At 37.9% G+C, this 24,173-nt stretch overlaps 2 protein-coding genes across 2 annotated transcripts; both read left to right on the top strand.

Annotated features, from left to right (window-relative positions):
• The first annotated feature begins 9,882 nt into the window (after positions 1-9,882).
• Positions 9,883-10,605, top strand: LDX57_011915 (uncharacterized protein). Its single transcript, XM_046093657.1, has 2 exons — positions 9,883-10,263; positions 10,309-10,605. The coding sequence occupies exons 1-2, from the start codon at positions 10,074-10,076 to the stop codon at positions 10,473-10,475; spliced, it is 357 nt and encodes a 118-aa protein (XP_045949635.1). The 5' UTR covers positions 9,883-10,073; the 3' UTR covers positions 10,476-10,605.
• Positions 10,606-13,166: 2,561 nt separating this feature from the next.
• Positions 13,167-13,424, top strand: LDX57_011916 (uncharacterized protein; the record flags this gene model as incomplete). The annotated part of the gene is made up of 2 exons (XM_046093658.1): positions 13,167-13,188; positions 13,246-13,424. The coding sequence occupies 2 exons, from the start codon at positions 13,167-13,169 to the stop codon at positions 13,422-13,424; spliced, it is 201 nt and encodes a 66-aa protein (XP_045949636.1).
• Positions 13,425-24,173: the final 10,749 nt, after the last annotated feature.

Below are 24,173 nucleotides of genomic sequence, written 5' to 3' on the forward strand. Positions count from 1 at the left end.
TTTGATAATTATTTTTCATCAATCTTTTAAAAATACTCTTTTAAATAATCTTCCGTTTTTTTTATTTGATAACGCTCAGTCATTCAATCTTGATGCTTCATATAGCTAGATCTTTATTTCTATATCTGATTTTAATTTCAATCGGTCATTATTCGCGTTTTATTTTTTGAATATTTTTCAGCGCGTTGATCTATCGAAAAAGAAGAATTTCGTTCTTTGAACGGAAATGATGAATGATGAATTTGTTGCATAATGATTAAAAACAGATTTTGATATTCGAATGAATCGGAATATCTTTGAAAACAAACGTTAGACAGAATGTTGTTGGCATTTTTATTAGATTGTTGCTATTCAAAATAATGTTTTAAAGATTATATGCAAAACATGCGATTATATTTTGAATTATCCAGCGGATGAACATTGTAAAACAATTTTTATGAATAAACATTACTCGCAAGATGTTGATTGTCGGAAAATGACATCGAAGTCAAAAGATATTCGAAGATTTATTCAAAATGAGATATATAAAAAAATTCATTTCACTTTTTAAATATATATTAAAATCTCTTTATTCTAGACACCATCATTATTGCAAAAAACTTCTTTTAATCATCAAGCCTGGCTTAAAAGATTAATAATATTTTTCGTTAATTTACAATTATCATTTCAATTCGTTGAACATTCTCAATTTTGTGTTCTGATTGAAATGATCCGATTCGTTTCATTTATATCAAAAAATTTTTTTTCGCATATTGTCTGTCGTCAGCTTTATGAGTTAGTCGAGAAATGACAACAGAGTCTTTTTTAAAAATTTTTAATGAATGGCAAATTCTCTATTACATTAGATTGTTGAATTTTTTTTTATCAGGTCTTTATGACTGTCATTGATTATTTTATCGATCAGGATTGGAACTATTGTGAAATTTTGTTTGGCTTTAAATCACTTCACGAGACATATACTGATGATAATTTTGGTGCAATTTTTTTTAATTATTTTAAAAACATTAAATTGAAGATAAAATGTTAACTGTTATCATTAATAACGCGTTCAATAACTTTACGTTATTAGAAAGTATTTAGGATTCTTTTTAAACGCTTGAGCTATCGAATCAGACATCAATTCTTTATATATTATGTATCACACATATTATTCAATTAAGTCTAAAGGAATATTTTGATTAGATGGAAGTCAATTCAAAAAATGATAGAGAAGAGATGAAATTCATTGGGAAAACAGATAATCTTTAAAAAGAAAATCAAGAGATTATTCACACATTAAACAAGATAAGATATTATTTTTAATATTATTTTTATTATTATTCTTACTAACAACACACTAGATTCGAAAGCTAGCCGTTTATATTAATAAAAATCTTCAGCGTCGTGAGTGTTTTCTAGCGCTTTAAACAAAAGAACCGAAATTTGTGTCAATATAAGATGTTCGAATCTGCTAAAATTCAACGTTTTTGATGCTTCGACGTGCGAAACGATTATAATTGATTTTTAATAAGTTTTGTCGGAAATATAACCAGCTTCATATTCAGCTGAATTAGGAGAAATGGCGCCAGATTGATTATCTTCTTTCAATCATTCAGCCATTCTTTATCTTAATTAATGTAATATCAAAGAATAAGGATATTATTATTCACATAGTTTTCGATATCTATAACGCGCTTTTCAACCACATAGAGAAATTGAAGACACAATTTGCGCGAAAGAAGGTCAATTGAAAAATTATGATGTTTAAAGCTTTCTTATACGCGAAGGATAAACTTTCAGAATATTATAACGCAATTAATATAATTGATGACAATCTTTATGTTATTTATATCATTATAATGTTTCAAAACAAATTTGAATTCTTTCAAATATCTGAATGGAAATTTAAATGGCATATGCGATACTGCAAGAGTCTCGAAAAATATTTTATCCTGTATGAGAAACGATATTCAAATACATAATTAAATTCTTATAATATATTCTCGGTAGCGCAGATTTCAGATCTAAAAATGTTTATTTCAAAGATCACAATTATTCAATTTCCGACGAATGTTCATGACGAACTTAAACATTATTTTGAAAATAATAAATTAACATTCTATCTTTCAATTCTTAAATATTAATCTTTCTAATAAATATTCGCTTAATTAATTCACAAATATTTTGGAAAGACCATCAAAACAAATTTCCTATTCTTACAAGTCTAACGTGAGATATTTTTTTCATTCCTGCAACTAATTCTGATGTTGAACGGTTATTCAATTCTGCTCGTGATATCTGTCACTACCGTCGAGATTCGTTGAAACTAAAAACAATCAAAGATCTAATAATATTGATGTGTACAACACGGTTTGATATTAAATCAGATTAGTTAGTCTTAATTAAAGAATATCTCTCTATACAAGAGATTCATGCAGCAAGAGAAGAGAAGGATTCTCAGAAAGAAAAAGATGAATTTGATCTTATCAGTGACGGCGAAAATGAACCTTTAGATACGAGATTTCAGCATTCACAGCGACCCAGTGAGCGTGTCCTTGATAAAAGGCCAAGGAAGCAACACTGCCACCTACTAATCAGGGAACATTTATTTAACTAGATAACGAGGATGATGATGATGATGAGGATAATATCCCTCTCCCTGATAATAGTGCCCTGTTTGGAGAGAGTAGTATTTATAGGCGTACATCTGGGAGAGTTTCAAAGCGTGCAAGACGAGACGAAGATCTCTTTGTATATCAAAAGCCATAGAGCTAACAGAAATCGAATCTAAAAATCTTTTTAAATTAATTTTCTTTAATTTCTTCACTTCTAATTAACATATTTTATCTTTGACTAAACATGTTAGCAGAATATTCAAAAATACAGACAAAACTGCACAAATTATATATGTCACGGATTTTCTTCAATTTGCATTGTTTGTGGAATCTGAGATTCGAATCGAACCTCCCAGATTCGACTTTAAAAATCTTGGAATCGAATCGCAATTCCAAAAATCTGGAATCAGAATCTGGGTCTTGGCGGTCCCGAGTCGAATCGAACCTGGAGAGTCGCGATTCCTGCCGAGGTCTAATTCTTGTTTGATTTTTCGTGTTCAATACAATCATTATTTTTAATAATTATGAAAGTTACATTGCTAATGTAATTCGTTCATATTTTATTACAAAAAGATATACATATCAATCTAGTCTTATTTCTATCTTAACTATTTAAAGATCTTTCAATTATCAAATTAGTTCATCAGAATCCAGATTTGATTCTCAAACATAATCTTTAGTCATTCAGAAACAACGATGCTTTTCGAATAAATATTATCTGTTTTCAGGATCAGTTAGACTGATCATCAGAGGCCTGAACTATATTCTAGCAGCACAACACAACACAGCTTAGGCGGATCCTAGGGTTTGACAAGTTGGTGAACTGTCGAGGTTTGGGAACATTTTCCTTTTCTCAATGTTTCAATCACTTTCACTACTCAATTTCTAATCTCCGCTCTATATGAATCATAATTAAATAGAAACCAGCACATACGACCACAGGGTGTGGAGAACAGGGCTTCCCGTCCGCTCAGCCGTACTTAAGCCTCCTGAGTCCGTATAGTTAATTGTTGAAGAGTCTTTAACTCAAATATTTTTCTGAAACGATTTTTAGACTGGGTGCCAATAATAAAGATGTTCTATTTATATAAGATAGCCGGTAGTTGCCAATGTCGTCAATAATCGTCAATGGTCGCCAGTGATCGTCAGTGATTGCCAACAATTAGAATCAAAAAGGTTTTAATAGGGTTAACAGGGAGTTTTAAGCTAATTCAAAAAATGTTAATAAATAGACGAAGAGCCTTTCTTGCTTTTTTATTGTTGCTTTTTAACTTATTCTTTTTTATTTATTAAATCCTGACATTTAGTTTCTCATTATATGATCTCACATTATTATAATTTCTGACAAACTCCAAGTTATTAAAAAATATATCTGTTTAATAGCTTTCTGGGGTTTCACTATCGACTTCTAATATTTATAAGAAAGCTAGAAAAATATTATTTGTTATAAAAAGTTGATCCTTATTATAGATGATAAATATTATTGGACATTGACAAATTGAAAATTATTGATTTTTCTTTTTTCTAAGAATAAACTTCTGAGCAAGTCTTTATTAGATATAGATGATAATTGTTATAAAACAAGTCTAAAGAAAAGAACTTTTTTTGCAATAAACCAGATTTAATATTCTAAATCTTAAAATTATTTGTCGAAAACTATATTATTACTTGCAAGAAACTTCTTTTCTAACAAACAGTATGTTATAACTTGACTAGTTTTACTTCCTTATGAGAACGAGAAACATTATGTTTATTGTTTATTTATGTAAAAAAGAATGTATTAAATATAATTATTTATAATTCATAAATAATCTGATTGTTGTTATTAATTTATTATTTGAGTATATTCGAAACATTCCAAAATACAGACTTTTTACTAAATTGAGAGACTAGGCCCGAGTCACGGTTAAAGATTTTAAATATTTATTATATTGTTTATTTAGTGAAAACAGTCATAATTACAAACATAAGCAGATCAAAATTTAAATAAGATTTTTTTTTATTAGCTCTAAGACTCGCGCCAATATCATTGTCAAATCTAGTTTTTATATAAATTTAAAAAAAAGTTTCTATTATAAGATTAGCTTTCATTTATTAATATTTAAAAAAATATATTTCATAGATAAAACCAGCATTTAAGTTTTAATATCAAATAAAGTAATTGTAATTGCAGGATTATCAAATGATGGATAATCATCGATCTTGAATTTTTAAAAAAATGGCATTATTATAATGATGTTAAATTGTTGATTATATCCAAATTCTTCTTAATTCCATAACTTACAAGTTTGAACTATATTAGACCAAAAAATTGATTTTGAAAACATCTTATTTTAAGCTTTAATTTTATTTTTTAGATAATTGTGCATGATATCGCAAACAATATATTTAAAGACATTTTCTCTGTCAACAACCTTCTAATAAAACAACTATTAATTGAAAGAGAATCATGAATCATATAATAGTTAAATTTTATTAAAAAGCTTTTATTTTTTTGCATGATTATTTAAAAGGATCTTTGCTAAATAAGGATTTAACATTTTCTGCTATACATCATAATAATACGGCACTTGCTAAGCGAAATAATTTTAAGAATGTCCTATGGATCTATGATATTAAAAGTGAAGTAGCAAACAGGATTGATTATATGGTTCTAATATTAGCTAATAATATGAGACTGCTAACTGTTTTATAATTAAAGTATTTAAAATTACGCGTAATCAAATACTTAATCATCAAAATCATAATACATATTTTAAGTATCAGACACAACTAAAGTCTTTTGATGTACAAGCTCTATTCTATAATTTAGAATCTAACTATGAATATCAAGATATGAAACAAAGCATAATCTATTATTAAAATCTAAATGTATTTTAGTACATTGACATTGCTGCTTTAACTAAATTCAAGAATGACATTAAGATTTTAACATTTAATAAGTAGATTGCTACATTAACAAAATAAATTGTAGACTAGTCTATAATATATAAGAATTTAGATCTAGAATGTTGTAAGTTTTATAGCAGAAAAACAAAAAAGTTTGAAATTAAATAGTCAACTTTTGTTGTTTAATGGTGAGACCGTGAGAAGCTTTTTATAACAAATATATTATTAATAAGAATTTCTTAAAATGTAACACAACTTATCTCTTTAATATATATAAGAAATATATACCCAAAAGATCTCGCTTTAAAGACAATCTCTTTAAAGAGATTTTTATGAACAATAACAAGGGCAAATAATGCTTACATGATATGATCTTTTTATATATATTGATAAAAAAAGTTGTTTATTATTCTAAATTAGTATCTAAAAATGGTTAATGCTCGATCTGTTCACGAAACATGTTAAAATTTAACATTTATTGTTATCAAATTAATTTATATTAATTCTTTATAATATTGCTATACAAGATCGCGCAAAGCATATTTTGTAATATCAACAATAGTATTTGAATGTTGCATTTTATTAATAATGTTACAAAAATGATAAATGTGCTTATCGCTATATTTAATATTAATTTGCGCAGTTCTGTTATTGTTGTGCTGAAATGGTTTTTGACGTAAACAAATAAAAGAAATATTATCAAAATCATTTGAAAACTGTTTAGCCTTATTGTAAAATTTTAATATTCTAATATATAATTATGATAGTTAGTCTTTATCTCTTTTATTTAGAGAGTAAAAGCGAGGTCTTTTAAAATAGTTTAAGCAATAAATAATTAAAGTCACTTTTTTAAATCACATTGACAATCACCTAAAATCTTATTAATTAAAAGAAGTAATGTAGTGCTCGCATCCGCTTTATTAAAAGAAAAAGTATAAAGACATTGTAGAACTTTGGTGACACTTTTATGATATATATTTTATTATAGAGATTCATTCAAATTATGTTATTTGAAAGCGGAAATAGTTATTAGAGAAAAATCTTTCAATAAGATAAATTCTATAAAAGGTATAAGCTATAAGCGATTTTGTAAAGAAGAAACAAACATGATAGATTAATTTTCAAATATGAGATTTTTGGATATATATAAAGTATAGATATAGATGATAGATTCATATAGATACAAAGTCTAATTCGATATCTTTTTGATTTTTGAAAGTGTTGGAATTATTAAGATCTAAAAACAAAAATAAGATATATACTCGTAAAATGCACATTCAAATGAATAAATCATAAACATAGGTGAGCCATTGCATTTAAATTTTGGAAAGAGTTTTTCCGCTTTTTATAAAAACACGAGAGTATATCTTTCGAATGTTTGAGATGAGCCTTTTCTTTTATATAGTTGAAAGGGGTCTTGTCAAATGAGTCTTTGTTATAAATGTTTAAGACATCTCTTGATCTAAGGAACTTGTAGAATTCTGTATTAAACACATTATGAATTGCCCCATAATGTATAAGTGTTTTTTTGTCAATATCTTGCGCTGTTGGAACTAAATCATAGCAAAACAGAAATTTGAGAATTTCAATATCTACTTTTTTGTAATGCATGAGAAGATGTATTAGACTCTCTTGGTGTTTATTAATTTATAAAGGATTAACGTCCTTTTGAACGAGTAAAAAAAATATGTTTTTTTCAAATATTGAAGTGAAACGATTTCACATATAGAAAAAGTGAGGAGTTTCCATCTGAGTCGGGTTTACCGGCATCGCAACCACGCTGCATCAGAAACTCAACCACTTCAACCCGATGCGAAGGCTTTCCAGCTGAACAAATCTTTGCACACCACTCGGGAAAGTGCGAATATCATCGGTCTTTGACGAAAAAATCGTGTGACAGTGATATAGGTAGACTCCTAGTAAAGGTGACCTAAGGTATCTTTGGCATCAGGTTAGAGTGTGCGTAGATAGTAACACTATTTCTGGAAGTATATATCCACCGCATGCACCTTGTTACGTTTTGGTGGTTGCAAGGCACTTTCTCCTAATGCATAGAGATAAAGCTTTATCGAAATGAAAATTGATTATATTCGAGAGATTGAATCTTCCGGACGTACCCGTCCCCTAGTACCTTAAAAAGCATACTAACCGTTCAACATCTTTGACTCTGATAATTTAGATGCAGAACAACAGACCTCGGCACACTGCAATATTGGACGGCGGCTGGTGTAAGCAGATCGCCAGGGCTATGGACCATTGCTTTGTCGCTCTGTCGAAGAGCTTGATGACTGCTGAGACAGATCGCTGAGGAGAACCTGCCTCCGAGAAAAGGTTCAGTAATGTACAGGAGTCATCATCCATGACGGTTTCCTCATCGGTTTAGTGATCAGCCGTTTCGAGGATTTAAGTGTCATCAAGAAATCCCAATAATTCAGGCATCTCTGATGTTTCAGACATGCGGCCAATTATTTCAAACTCTTCAGAAAAATTAGATAATTCGGCGGCTTCCGAAATTTGAGCATTGTCAGGGAGTTCCAAGACTTCGGATATCTCGGATATATCATCAGGTATTTCAGGGTTGCCCATCACCGGTGGAGGTGTCAGATGTTGGTCTAGAGCCTAAAATGGCTCTGGACTTTATTTGGCCTTATCTGAGTTACAGCTTTGACACTGTTGGAGATTTATTTTCTACACACACATTCCGCAAACGGAATGGACAGAAAAAAAACATCGATATCATGACGTTCATTCTATATTCCGCAAACGGAAATGGACAGAAAAACTTTGACATCATAGCCTTCATTCCACATGCCTCACAAAATAAAAGTCAATTAATCGATAACAGAAGAAATACAGATACGGGTATATCCATTTTTCTCCTACAGTAATAGAAGGAGAGCTAGTATCTTATTTCGAAAGCAGGATCGAAGCAGGATATTGGCCATTTCTCGTACGTATGCCGGCTGTGGGGGGGGGTGCACTCCATGCTTATCTAACAATAGAATACATCGTTTAAGCGATTCCTCTTAAATAGTAGCCAATTTAAGAATATTTTCTCTAGTATTACTTTTAAAGGAAGCTCCTTTAAGGCAATTGCGTAGTGTGGTAAGAGATATATTAAAAACTTCTGCTGCCTTCCTGAGGCTGCTAATTTTCTAATCTTTTACGTCTGATATAACCAGTAGGATCCCGCCTTTCTGCTCAATGCGTAATTTTGCTGATTTCAGCATCTTTGTTTTCCAGCTCCTTTAGCTACTCGGTGGGCTGTTCCGGGCTGTCTCCGTAGACTGGGTGTCCTGGAAGATGATATATCCTGTTTTAGTAGTACTAATATCCGCTACTTGCACTTCTTTGGTGGTCTTTGCGTTTAATAGGGTGGTCTTAATGTAGGTATTCGCTGCTTTAGTAGGCAGAGCTCTCGAGAATCGGTCGTTATTAATATCTTGATCTAGAGTTGATGCGGTATTAATTTGGATATAGTTGGATTTCTTTCTGGAACGCGGGACGGTTTTCGTGAGATTTAGTAAATGGTTACTAGCGGCCACTTCTGTCCAAGATCTGTTTTCGAAAATGTTTAGCGATTGTGTTTTCAATTTAGTTTGTAGGGCCTAAATCTCTTTCTATAATTCTTTATTGTGAATTCGTAGGAGCTGTTGTTCGGTTTTTAGTTTTTGAGCCTCCGCCTTTACTATTTTAATTATTTCGATCTGATGCTTGAGCGTTTTATTGAAATTATTAAAATATTGTCAGACATTTTGATTCGTTATTTGTTCGTTGTTTTTTCCGTCGATCGCGAATTCAGGGTTTGTAATTGATTCATTTTCTTCTGCGCCGAGACCTCGCCTGCGATATTTTCTTGTTGCTGGGATCTTTGGGCGAAAGTTATAATTGTTGAAAATTGATGATATTTTTTACATGTTTGTGGAAAGAGGTTCGGTAATTTCTTCGGCCGGGATTGCCATCGGGCTGAGATTAGTTCCCGCTCGGCACATAATCACAGCCACAACACCTCAATTGGTCGCAATGGTTTGATATCAATTTTCGCACGTTCGTACTGCTCCCTACGAGGTAATAATAATTATCATAAGTGGTCCCTGGCAGATATAGTACGTTGCGAAACCGGTGCAACAAGCACACTCTTAAGACACTCTTTCTAGTTCCGCTGCCAAGACCTTAGCGTGGATATTCTATTGAGGTGGCGACGCTGAGTAGATGACCTCTACAACGATTTATATTATAGTATCCTCTCCCCATTGAAACAGATCTCAACATTTACAGTATAGACCAGGTACAGTATTTCGAAATCGGTTATACTTCCGCTTCCTTGTAACTTACCTCCCAAGTTATGAGCTAGTCGCATATGGAATAAAGGCAGGAATACCGCCTTTCAGACCGCCTGTGTAAAATTTGCCTGTATATCAAAATACGTGCATGGTTATAGTTAGCAACAACCATGGTATGAAAAAGACTACCGAATACTAACGTCATTATTACGGAGACCCTATTAAATAATTCTATATAGTTAACGATGACCCTCAAAAAACCGTCGTGAACTTTCAAGTGTCACAAATTACAATCAATATTGAGACTATGGAACAAGAATTTAATCCAGAATTTGAGAAAGTGATTGGGCATCATTTCCATGACCAAGGATTGATGGATGAGGCTTTGGAAGAGTCTGGACTAGCATCTGCCGGAAATGAGCGGCTAGCCCTACTAGGAGACAAAATACTCGACCTTATGCTGCTTCGTCGTTGGTACCATGAAGGCAACACCACAGGTATGCCTACTCCTTCCATAATGGGTATCAAGCTAATATGCACAGAGCAAGGGACAGGTCTGCTTAAGACTTACGCCTGTAACAAGCAGTTAACCTCTATAGCTAGAGTCTTGGGTTTGCAGAGATTTATCCACCAAAGGCCAGACCTAGAAAGGAGTGTACCAGAGGGCACGTTGGCTACTACTGTGGAAGCCATTCTTGGTGCAGTTTGAATTGATTCCGATGAAGACATAGAGCAGGTGAATGAAGTCATGGACAAGATTGGCCTGTATCCATCCTCTGGCCACGTTTCAACCTGATATACGGGATCCTCTATAGGTAACAGCTGAATTTTTACGAATTGACTAAGTATTCTAATTACTACGCATTTCATCATTATATCTGCCACTGTAAGAGGCCCGGGTCGTTATTCATGTTGAACTGCTAGCTTTTCAGTTTTCTAAAATTCTGAAATAATTAATAGATGCGTACCACTTTCAAATAACAGTTAATATTTTTGATAAAAGCCGACATATTTCAGAAATGTATTTCTCAAGAACTTGCATATCCGAAAGGTAAAATTATTGAAGAAAGAAAGATATTTTATTCTCTTCGATCATTTTTAGGATGGGTGATGCTATCGATTAGGACGCATGGTTTGTGTGCGTGGTTGAAAGGAAATTAGTGGTTTAATATAATAGCTCCTATAACCCGAGTGCGATATTACGAAGCAGGCCTGGAACCAACAGCGGATTGCCAGATTTAAGTGGTCTGTAATTATGGTAATTTTGAAGTAGAAATCTAGGACAGTAATTTATCACATGTCATACTGCTCTTTTTTTAAGGGAAAGAAAACAAGCAAGGAGAGAGGGAATAAGTATTGCGATGTCCTGGGTCTAATAGCGGCATGAATACCGCAGCTCTGGTGGCAACCGGCTACTTATATGTTGGGGGTTGGTAGTCATGCGCTCTGTTCCGTAGCTTTGGAGATTGCATATATTCTTCTTTAGCTTCTGCCGGATAATATTTAAAGAACAGGTTGTTAGACTTTGGTTTATCTTCTTCGAATATACTGCCTCCCTTGCCGATTAATCATTTCTCTGTTCTTCTCCTTCGGCATTGGTGTCTGCCCCTCGATCTAGTAGCATCTGCACGATCTCTTGATTGCCTTCAGTTGACGCGGCTTGAAGGGCAGTGCCACATTCTCCTCCTTGGGCGTTGGCATCTGTATCTCGATCTAATAGCTTCTGCACGGTCTCTTTATCTCCTTCAAGCGACGCGTCGTGAAGCACAGTACCTTGTTCACTTCGAGCACTTATATACAACCCTCGGTCCAACAGTATCGGAAGTAATCTGGCATTACGTCCCTGTACTGCCGCAGTAAGTGCACACTTAAATTGACCACCTTGGGCATTAACATCGGCACCTCGATTAAGTAGCATCTGTACAGTCTCTTCATTGCCTCGGCGTATCGCGTTTTGAAGGGCAGTGCCGTAAAATGCGGCTTCGGCGTTGACGTTGGCACCTTGATCTAGCAGTATCCGCAATATTTTTTAATGACCATGGTAGGTCGCTGCTTGAAGGGCAGTGCGATAGAATCCTCATACCTAATATAATAACTATTATAAAAGGTAAATCGCATGATTATCCTTCCTGCAGGTAACCTTATTATAATAACTATATCACTTCAATTCCGGTTTCTTTTATTTATCATTGGGGGTCAAAGAAGGAGAGTCCTATAGAATTAGATCTCTTTATTATTATAGACTATATTAACCACGATACAAATATATATAATACTCTTAACACGCCTGGGTGTTCAAGGACAAGTCGTGGAAAGCTTAACCCCGATATTAGTCAGACAAAATTGGAGGCTATTTACAAAAAAGTCGCAAGTATTTTGCTTCAGCTTTCTCGACCATTTCTACCTCAGATAGGGTTACTAGATCAAGTTAACGATTTCACCTGGGAAAATAACACGTAGGCTTTTATCGATGTCTATGAATACGCTTATTCAGTTAGAATCCTTACTCTAGTCGAAACTACCAATCATAGCATTCAACACCACATCCTCATACTTTAAAGCCTTAGCGGAACTGCACATCGCTCATCTCATAAACCAGCGTAATAACGCAATCGATTCAAGCGAAAATTATTAGCGCAAATTTATTACTTAATACCTTTTCCGCAAACTCGCCAAGGAACGTCATTTAACAAAGGAGTTAGCATCATTCAATAAAGGCCCGTTCAAACTTTAGTGCGATGACTTCCGCCCAGTACTGGCCGTACAATTGAATGATATCAATTCCTTATTCTTGACGGTTATGGTAGCCATCTTATATCTTAATTTGACTAGTTATGCAGTGAGAATAACATTATTCCTATCTATATGTTTGCACATTCATCACATCTATTACAGTCTTTAGATGTTGGCTACTTCTCATCTCTAAAGCGGGCGTACGGCAACTTAGTAAAGAAGCAGACACGTTTAGGAATTAGTCATATCGATAAGTTTGATCTCTTAGAGGCCTTTCCACAAGCTCGTGAACGCGTTTTTCAAGCAGATACTATTCGAAATAGCTTTGCAGACACTGGTCTAGTTTCATTCAATCCAGATAGAGTGCTTAGTCAGCTAAGTATTCAGCTAAAAACCCCTACACCATCAGGTAGTCGATCTACTAATAGAGCTCCAAAAACGCGTTATACAACAAGGCAGCTTGAAAAGCAGGCATCTACCGTGATGCAGCTACTTAAAACGCGTATACGTGAACGTACACAGAGCCCTTCATCTTCGCTAAAGACGCAATTTAATAAGTCTATTAAAGATCATAAATTATACTTTAATGAGCTTATTCTTACGCGCGAAAAAATACATGAATTACACACTATTAATAAAAAAAATGCTTCATAAAAGCGAATATGCCATGAAATTCTTTGATACTGACGGTAAAGTTATCTGTTCTTGCTTTTACCATGTGTGGACGCAACTGACGAGTAGTTCAGCCAACTGGATAGGCACTGCCGAAATTCCCTCCATATCTCTAGAGAAGCTGGAAGACAATCTGCGAGATACACAGCAGAGTTTGTTTCTCTGCTTCATGCGGAAGATGCTTCAATGGCAACCAGAAGATCGAGCGTCTGCGAAAGAATTACTGGCGGATCCTTGGTTGAAGCCAACCTAATTCAATGCAGACATTCAACTTTGAGCTCTACGCGTGACGACAAACATATTAAAATGGCCGATATGCCCTGATCTGGAGTTTCGGACAGCCAGTACGTCGGTCATTCCTTTGAAACGTCGCGCCAGACGGTAACCAATCAAAATACCCCTAGCATGGCCATGTTAGTTTTTCAACTCCAGCGACCACGCTCAAAACTGAATTGCAGTAGCCTATCTGAGTGGCCTGTGCCAGGTCCGCAGGATTCTCACATTGCGCACGCACCCTATCCTCACCAAGGCGGCACCTACCCGACTAGTATTTGGGCGGGTGACCATTGGCGAATCCAGGCTGTTGTATGTACGTTTCTGTTTCTATTTTATCATCTTTCTAGAGAGGGTTGTGAACGGGATATCAACTAACCCCGCTTTCACAAATGCTGCAGACTAAATCTCTGGAGTAGTCTGGCGCATGATAACCCTATCACTGCGCATGTCAGACACTGGGAACTTATCGCTGACCTTCCCCTAGGTAATGCATGAAACAACAGGAGGCGTCAATTCAACGAGGCAAGAAGCCCCAAGAAAGAAAGCCAAATATCATGTTTGGTTCTCATCCGACGGCCGCTTGGTGTTTGAAAGCTTATCAGCACCCGGGAAGGGCTGCTTCCTCGAACCTGAACCTCCGGTTTACTCACAGCAAATAACCCATCATATCGTTCATTCGGCACGACTGCTGGATGTTTTAGGTCTGTATAATATTAGTTAAGCGTAGACGTCTCATCTGCTTGCATGTCGACTTTGCTACCAAACTCCAATCAGTCGGTTCATCCCACTGTATCTAGCCATTGTTCCAAATATGCCTTTTGCCCGTCTGCAGAGTATCTGGAACTGTATCGTTTTCGTGATCTGCCTCATGGCCGACCTCCTCATCACTATCTTCGTCATCCTGGAGAGGTTCCAGCCATTCGCTTTTGTAAATATCTTCTGAAGGAAAGCCTTCTCCGTTAATAACAAACCAGCGAAATACCTCCAACGATGCTTGTTCGGATGCTTCTTGGGAGAATGGTGCATTGGGGAAGGGCCATTGTTCCCAAATTGGTAAGAGATTCCCATTCCCATCAGACGGTATGGGATTGACTTCTGAGCGTCCCCGGTCATGAATCGTCGGGCAGCCCTGGATTTCCCAGTTCAAGTGCTGATAAGAAAGCCGATGTCGGGAGCAAAACAGATGGGAAGCTACTCTGAGAGCGCAGCTATTCGTGTGCATTTTCCCACAAGGCTCCCACGGTGTGCGTGGGGGGTAATTATATGAAAGGCCATCTTCATCGTCGGTAGGGAGATGGAGAAGTCGCCAGACATCGGCTCTCCAGATATCAGTCTTCGATCCCCCGATGCAGTAAGGCCCCTTACCCGGGACATCCATAAAGCTTTGCAGAGCACCAGTCCATGGGAAAGCGACTGGGTCAAGTGGAGGTCGGCCTTTCTGGGCCCGGAGAAGGATAATTGGTGTCAATCCGCTAATCACAGCTCCCAACCATAAGGCAGATATGGAAGGTCGGCGGATGCCACATATAATGGCGAGAATTTCCGCATACCGGTCCGGCGATCTAGAACTCCTGAAATGCTCTGGCATTTCAGTTAGTATCGGATGCAACCATGGGCTCACCAGGTTACATGGTACACCCGGTTCCCAAAACATGCCACAGAGTGAAGATATGACAGTCTCTGGGTTGCAGCCCAGAGTGATGTAATAGTCGAGGTTTTCATGCAACGTGGTCCACTCTGAAGGAATGATTGCAGTTGAACTAGCTGAGCATTGACCCCCTGTCGCTGATGGTCTCGGTAGATGAACAGTCGACCCATGGGAATTGTGTGTTGGTATCGTAATCGCAGATGCAAGAGCTACCAGGAATTGACTTCCCAGGTTGTGTAAAAGTGCAAAATGCGCAAGGGCCGCAAATGCTTCGCTAGAAGACAAAGGTCTGAAGCATTGTTTTTGAATTGTTTCACTTGGTTCCCACTTCACAGAGAACCGCTGCTTGTCGACATATTTCATTGACCACGGGGCAAGAAAGTCACCACTTTGACCCTTTTTGATGATAGCCCTCCAGCCTTGATCAGACGCTAGGATTGCCAGCCACCAGGAGAGTACGTCGGTGTCAACCTGACCTATATTGATCACATGAATTCCAGGGTCGGGTTCGATTTCCCCACGCGTCATATGCGGCTGTTGCCCTGTATATTGAATACTCTCACCTCCTCCCTGTAACTCGGCAAGCCGGGCTGACAGGATGTAGCACCATCCTAATACCAGGATTGCCAAATAGTTTGGTCCAACCTCTCGCTCGTCATTTGTCCCGACCCAGTGACGAAACCCATCGCCGTTTAGGGTGAACGGAACAGGGATTTTGGTCCCTATATGAAGAAGTATGGTATGCATCTTGTCTTTTCGAAGACAGCTACAATCCGTAGACCCATCTACACCCCAGCTTGTGGATGCGCAGAAACAAAGCATTTCATTCTGGGGCGTACCAAGGGGGACCGCGTAAGTTTCCCTCGGGTTTCCACGCATTCGGGGGACTCTCCAAAGTATGTTATTAGGATTGACAGAATGCGACGTTATACCTTGTTCATGGTAGATTTCAGCAGCTGCAGCCATGTGGCGCCAGTATAAGCTTCTCTGTCCTAATGCCTTGTCCAGCTGTGCTTGGCTTGGCTGAAGCTCCTCACTATCGGCAACAATCTAACATATTTCAATGGTCAGCGAGGGAGTGGAGAGGCTTTGGGGACTTCCCATGAACTCACCGAATAAAGTGAGGGTGGCCGTACTACACCGGGGCCGTTTTGTGCATCGCGTGCTTCATTCTCACCGAGCATTGAGTGCACTTGTTTCGATAAGGTATGTTTGGAGGTAAATTGATGGAGTCTCTTCTCTCAATTGTTCACAAAGTGCGATACAGAATAGGCCAAATATGTTCCTTGGAAATGGAATCAACGTCAGCTCAAGGGGCGCGAGACGTTTGGCGCTTTGTCTGTCGCTGAGAGATCACGTGCTGCTGGCGAGATCAGTGACAAGGTGTTGAAGTGCGGAGTTGACTAAGCAGTTGCGGTAAGACGATCATCGCCTTGCTCGGCTGCGAAATTGCGGTATTGCGCATTCTGCAATATTGCAATATGAAGCTATAGAATAGCGGTGAAAATGAGCGATTCTAGCATTATAAATAGACCTCTTAGATAGCCAGAAAAGAGGTCTTCAACACCTTCAATCTACTCGTTTAATATAGCCAATTCAATTGCTTCATTCAATCGTTTTAGTGGTCCAATCTATCCGGATCCTTAGTCATTCTGCTTGCCAAGCCTTCGCCCTTTTACAGTTATGAGCCCGGTGACCCTTTAGGTCTAGGAATACGTCAATAAGGATCTCTCTGAGCAGTATCCCAGCGAATTGATGGATCATGGCTAACGGAATCGATACGGATAGCGCTGTGAAGATGAAAATTGTCCTCAACGGACCGGACAATTGGCGTGATTGGATCAAGAAAATAAAGGCGTACGCATATCGTCTCGCAATATGGGATCATTTCGATCCTGATCGAAAGAAATATTCAAAGGAGTTAGAACGTCCTAAGGACCTGACTGAATTCGACGATAAGTCCTATAGGAAATGGCAATATCAGCTTCAGAATTGGAAGGATAAGACGAACGCTATAGCAAAGGTGGAGAAAGCAATTCGATCCTCTATACCGATCTGGGCAAAACCGATAATTGAAGATATGAAGAAGGAAGAGATGATCAAGACACTGCAGAAGCAATTTAAGCCGAGCGAGAGATACCTTGACGATAGAGCCTTTAAGTTATACAATACGGTCAGCAAGAGATCTCTCAGAAAGGGCAGAATAGAGGCCTGATTGGATGAATTTACCTTTGCGTATGCAGCGATCAAGAAACGAGGCCTTCCAAAAAGCCAGGATAGACATGTGAAACAGGTATTCTTGCAGGCGATTGGACCTGTATCATCCATATTCAGTGATCTGCAGTTGCAGGCAATGGATGACGAGGAACGCGAAGACGAAACATTTTATAAACTGCTTGCACAATATAAAAGTTATCTTATGAGCCGGCAGTATCAGGAATCAAAGGACCAATTCGCAATGGCTTTATTAAACGGCCATTCGGACGGAAAATCGAGTGAAAATCGAAAGAAAAGTCTTCAGGATTGCATATGCGGAGAAACCCATCGATTCGCGGAATGCGCATATTTCAACCCATCGAAAAGGACTGCTTCATTCAAAGCAGATGAAGCAATTATCAAGAAGATCAGAGACTTAGCATCGCGAAAGACCAAGTTCGGTGCAGTAATCAGGGGCTACATCGATCGGAACTGGAAGGACGAATCGCCTCAACTCCTCCATACAATGACGCTTGTATTTAACGCAGGGATTATCTCACCTCTGAAGAACTGCTTTATTCTTGACTTAGAAATGTCCACGCATGTATGCAACGATATTTCGCGATTTGAATCACTGGACGAGGATGCGGTAGAAGATCTGCGAGCAGGCGATTCAATTATCAAGATCCTAGGCACTGGAACTGTCAGGATTCGTCCTAACTCCGGAGGCGATAAAGGCGAAGAAACGATCATTTTAAAGAATGTGGCATACGTTCCCGGTCTGCATACCAACATCTTGAGCGCCAGGAAGGTCCAACAAGCAGGATATGAATGGGAATTCGGCCGTAATTGCATCACAAGGAATGGCAAGGTTATGTTCCGACTAGAGGATCATTCCACAGGATTATGGATTATCGAGAAACCGGAAGGATTGAGCGAGAATCTACACGTACACGCGATTTCTATACAGACGACCAAGAAGTCAGAAAAACCGCTCATCTTGAAGAGAAGAATGAAAGATTGGCACCGCCGAATGGACCACGTTCACCGAGATGCAATCAGACGCTTACCTGAAGCCGCTACGAGCGTCAAAATCACCGATTGGAATGATCACAATAGAAATCAGCGAATATACAAACCATGCAAGATCTTATGGGCTCCTCAGCAAATATCTAGACGCTCTGAAATGAAGGCGACCTCGCTATTCGAGAGAATACACTTTAACCTCATACAGATGAGACCAACACTCAATGAAGACCAGTGGATTTCGCATTTTTATGACGAATACTCACATTCTCACGCAGTGAATACGCACCCGCGAAAGAATGACTGCGTCAACGCTATCAAGACCTTCGTCAATCAGAAGGAAAATCTCTTCAAGATACGGGTTAAATTTATAAAAAGCGATCAAGAACAAACGCTCAGAAATGAGATCAAGCACTTTGAGCATCTCAAAGGGATCGTACACGAGTATTCAGTGACCGGAGCCCCGAATCAGAACAGTTCAGCAGAACGCGCAGGATCCATATTGATCCTGAAGGCGAAAAAAATGATATTCGGGACGAAATTACCCTGGGACTTATGGCCATGAGTCTTCGCATCCACTGCGGAGATAGCCAACCGGACGTCTACTGCTAGTATTCAGTGAAAGACACCTTTCAAATTACTTCATGGGAAGAAACCAGACCTCGCGGCACACCGTACAGTTGACTGCATTACCTACACGAAGCAGGATCAAGATCGAAACGATAAGATGACTCCACGCGCGTATCGTGGAATATTGCTTGAGCCAGTTGCATCGAATATATGGCATATCTGGAACCCGAAAAAGCAGTCAGTAGAGATCGCGAAAGACGTGCAATTTGATGAAAGCAAGTTTTATGATCTCAACGAACCATTCCTTGAAGACCTACTTCGCGAGACCTTTCCTATACCGCCGCCAAAGATCGCAATTCCACCGCAGGGAGGAGAGGATCTCCACCAACCGAATGACGCGACTGATCTTGCGGAAGGAAATGGACACTCTAGAGACGACGCCTCTGACGGGTTAAATGAGGCCCCTACTGATCAAAATAATGAAGATTTGACTGAAAAAGAAGAATCCGTTAGATCGAGCGAGTTGGACCGACAACCCAATAAAAAAGTTAAATATCAGGTGACTACCCCGGACCGCATGTGTACCGCAGAACCTCCAACACCTCGATCAACGCCTCAATATCGCAACCAGGATCATCGGCAAGAGACAGAGAGATCATTTTCTCGTATGCCAGGAGGATTTGACGATGAATCACCGCCTCACACACCCGTACGCCCGCGAGAGGAAACCCCGGACAATTTTCTAATGAGATCATTGCAGGAAGCAGCAAAAAACAAAAATCCTACATCCACTACATCTCATGAGGATCCTAACGAGGCAGATGCAACAGAGGATCTCGATTCGTATATCTCATCGAGATCAGGGGGTGGAAGATCAGAGGGTGAAAGACTAAGAAGACGAGGACCTCAGGATGATGGGACCCGTCCCGAAAACATCGTTCAAGACAGGAGATCACGAAGAGTACGATTCGATCCGCAATATATTATTCATTCGATTATACAGGATCCCTCGATTATTGAAACGCCAAATTGAATAGAATATGCCTTCTCGATTGCCCTCGATTCAGCAGGGATTAATAAGAAACGATGGCATCGAAACGATCTCCCCCCGCCATCAGGAACATATGCAGAGATGCTGCAGCATCCGCTAAAAGACGAATTTATCTCTGCTACCCGTGTAGAAATAGGAAATCTTGAATCGATGAAAGCATACGATCTCGCATACTACGAAGAAGCGAGAAATGCGCAGATCCTACCACTGAAATGGGTCTTCACATACAAATTTGATGAAAATGAACAATTTCTGAAAGTCAAGGCAAGAATCTGTGTACGCGGTAATTTGAAAGAAGACTCTATGTCTACTAATTATGCAGCAACCGCGTCCGTAAAAGCATTCAGAACAATTATGACACTTGTGGCAGCATTCGATCTCGATACGGATCAGCGCGACGCTGTAAACGCATTCCTGAATGCATTGCTTGACGAGACTATATACATAAGATGCCCGGACGGATTCAAAGTCAAAGGAAGAGTTTGAAAGCTTAGGAAGGCACTATACAGATTGAGGAAATCGGGACGCCTTTGGCAGAAAGATCTGACAATGACACTGTTTGAATTTGGCTTTGTTCCCGTCCCGGAGGAAGAATGCCTTTATTCCAACGTCTACATGATCGTTCTTGTATACATCGACGATATCATCATTATCAACCTACCTACGAAGACCGCACGCGAAATAACTGACCGATTCAAACACGCCCTCGCGAAAAAATACGAATTACGCAATATAAGAGAAGTAAAGTGGTTTCTAAAAATCAGAATCATTCGGGATAGATCCCAACGGAAGGTCTGATTCTGTCAGGACGCTTATCTCGAGAATCTCGCTACGAAATTCCATCTTAACGATCTAAAGATCTGGCCAGCGATCCTTCATTCAAGCGCATATGACCTATCCTCATACACGGAGCAGGCGCCGCCTCAGAGGATCAAAAAATACAAGATAAAAATAGGATCGATCTAATATCTCACTGTGACCACCCGCGCTGACATTGCCTATATGATAAACCGTCTATCTGAATCACTGAAAAACCCGTCTCCGGACCATATCCTCGCTGCGAATCGAGTCATTGCATACCTCTACGCCACGTGTTTTCTAGCAATCGAATACTCAGGCAATCAGAAGATTAAAGAAGTGGCTGTAATCGCTTCAGATGCAGCATTTGCGGACCGATACGATCGATCAAGCTCTGCAGGATTCATCTGGAAGCTATACGGAGATCCTATTGAATAGAAATCAGGCAAGCAACGTGCAATTACTACCTCTATCATTGAAGCCGAATACCTTGCGCTTTCTAAAACAGCGAAGGCAACATACTGGTGGAGAAGAGTTTTCAACATCATGGGATTCGACCCTGATCACAATTTGATCGTGCACTGCGATAATCAACAGACTATTCGCTTAATCATTTCAGCAGACATTGAGCAGAGATTTAAACTATGTCATGTTGATATCCATCGATCCTGGCTCTGTCAGAAGATTCAGCAGGGACGCCTACGCGTTGCATGGGTCTCTACCAACGAGATGATTGCAGATGGTCTCACGAAGACATTCCTCGCTTAGAAATACCGTGAATTTGTTAGGATGCTTAATCTAGTCAATATCAAGGACCTCATCATCGATATAGAAGAAAATTGACCTCGCAATGCGATGAGGGGGTGTGTTGAAGTGCGGAGTTGACTAAACAATTGCGGTAAGACGATCATCGCCTTGCTCGGCTGCGAAATTGCGGTATTGCGCATTCTGCAATATTGCAATATGAAGCTATAGAATAGCGGTGAAAATGAGCGATTCTAGCATTATAAATAGACCTCTTAGATAGCCAGAAAGGAGGTCTTCAACACCTTCAATCTACTCGTTTGATATAGCCAATTCAATTGCTTCATTCAATCGTTTTAGTGGTCCAATCTATCCGGATCCTTAGTCATTCTGCTTGCCAAGCCTTCGCCCTTTTACACAAGGTTACTATGGCAGTTTGGAGGGCTTGGCAGGGATGATGAAAGCACTGAATTACGTGATCTCCACGGATTCGATTGAAGGTCTTGATTTTCTAACTATGCGATATAGCTCGTATTTATGCAATCCCTGGAGCTTCAAAATGATGATCAATCAACTCAACAGAAAGAAGCAATTATGTTGAATAATTGACTGATCGATTATTTCGGCTGAGCAAGACGATGAAATGTCGGTTTAGTCAATTCCCGCGGCCACACACTCTCTCAGCGCCTTGCGAGACCTATCTGCCTTCTTGAACCAAAATGAGATCTTTGATGTTAACAAGATTCAATATCTTCATGAATTTGCGGTATTTTTGACCTGGAAAAGCCTTCGTGAGGCCGTCAGCGATCATTCGATCGGTAGGAATCCATTTTATGTGTAGATCGCCTCTCTGAGCTTCTTGGCGAAGTCATGACCGATGAATATCAATGTGACGCAATTTAGAACGTTGTTCAACATCTTCTGAATTGATTAATCGAACGATTTGCTGATTGTCATAGGAAATGATCATTTCGTGTTGAAGATCGAATCTCATGATGTTGAAAATTCTGTTTTATCAGTAGATGGTCTTTGCAGTTTCAGATAAAGCGAGAAACTCTGCTTCAGTTGTGAAAATTGTAATGGCGCATTGTTTGCCTGATTTTTATTTAATTGAATTGTTGTATAATTTGACGAGATATCCTGCCGAACTGCAACGGTTAGATCGATTAATAAAGGCGACATCTAATCCGATTATTACGATTTCTTTGGTGTTTTAATCGGCGGCGTATTCAATCGCAAAAAATTGAATTGCATAGAAGTAGGCAATGACTTTATTCGCAGCTTAAATATAATCTGGAGACGGGTTTTTTAACGCTTCAGATAAGTGGCTTATTGCGTGTGCAATATCGGATCGTGTGATTATTGCAGGATACTGAGCGGATTCTATCTTTATGAAATATTCTTTGATTTTCGTCTTTGATGTTTGATCTTTGTAGAGCGAGAGATCCAGAATGCTCGATAGAGATATATCTGATTATCTTGTAAGATTATTTAAATGGAATTTCACAATGATATTTTTTAAATATGTATTTTGACAAAATCAGAACTTTTTGTGAGATCTGTCTCAAATAATTCTGACTCTTAGAAATCAACTTACTTCTTCTATTTTTTGTAATTCATATTTCTTTGCAAGATCTTCCTTGAATCGTCTGGCGGCTTCACAAGCGGTAAAAGTAAATAAATTGATTATAATGATGTTGTTCATGTATATCAATACGATCATGTATTCATTTGTGTAAAGACATTGCTTTTCAGGGATAGATAGAAGGCCAAATTTGAACAGGATAGTGGCCAAATCTTTCTGTCAAAGACGTGAAGATTTGCGCAATCCGTATAATGTTTTTTTGAACTTTCAAATCTTGTTTTTAATATGAAAACCGTCTGATGATTTTGTGTAGATAATGTTGTCAAACGTTGCATTTAAAAATGCGTTTATAACATTTTTTTGATCGGTATCAAGATCAAAAGCTGTTACAAGTGCCATAATAACGCAAAATATTCGCGCGGACGCTGTTGCAACAAAATTATTAACAACTGTGTCTTTTTCAAGATCTTCTCTCACACAGATACGTTCTTTTGCTTTTGTGAAGTTGTCATCTTCATTGAATTTGTATGTGAAAATCCATTTAAGCGAAAGAATCTGCGAATCTTGAGCTTCATTGATTTTGACGAAATCAAAGATATTCATTACTTTGAGATTATCTATTTTAATTTGCGCAACATGCAAGAATTCGTTTTTAAACGGATGCTGTAGTATTTCTGAATAGGAATTCGACAATAGAGAAAGATTGTTTTGATGTTATTGTTTTCTTTCTTTCTGTACCAGATTTATGATTATAGAAAAGGCTTTTTCGATCTTCAAAGCTTCAATAAATGATTCTAATTTAATGATCATATGACTGATGTATTGAGAATCTTTCTTTGGCTTTGAAACTCTTTTCATATGTAGAATATTTTCTTCACGAATTCCATCATCAGTAAGATTTCTTTTTCTTCGTTTTTCACTCCTTGATCTCGATGAGTGTTGTGAATCATGATCTTCTTATATCTCGAAATCGTTATATTGGGTGATTTGCTCAATTAAAAATTCAAAGTCTCTTTTTGTTGAAATAGCGGTTTGTAACAAATCTTGCAGAATTCGTGAAGATGATTTATCTTGTAAAGGATTGTTTAAAAGTTCTGAAAATTCTTCT

The sequence above is a fragment of the Aspergillus melleus genome, assembly GCF_016097325.1.
Source record: "Aspergillus melleus strain CBS 546.65 chromosome Unknown contig7, whole genome shotgun sequence".
Taxonomy (NCBI): domain Eukaryota; kingdom Fungi; phylum Ascomycota; class Eurotiomycetes; order Eurotiales; family Aspergillaceae; genus Aspergillus; species Aspergillus melleus.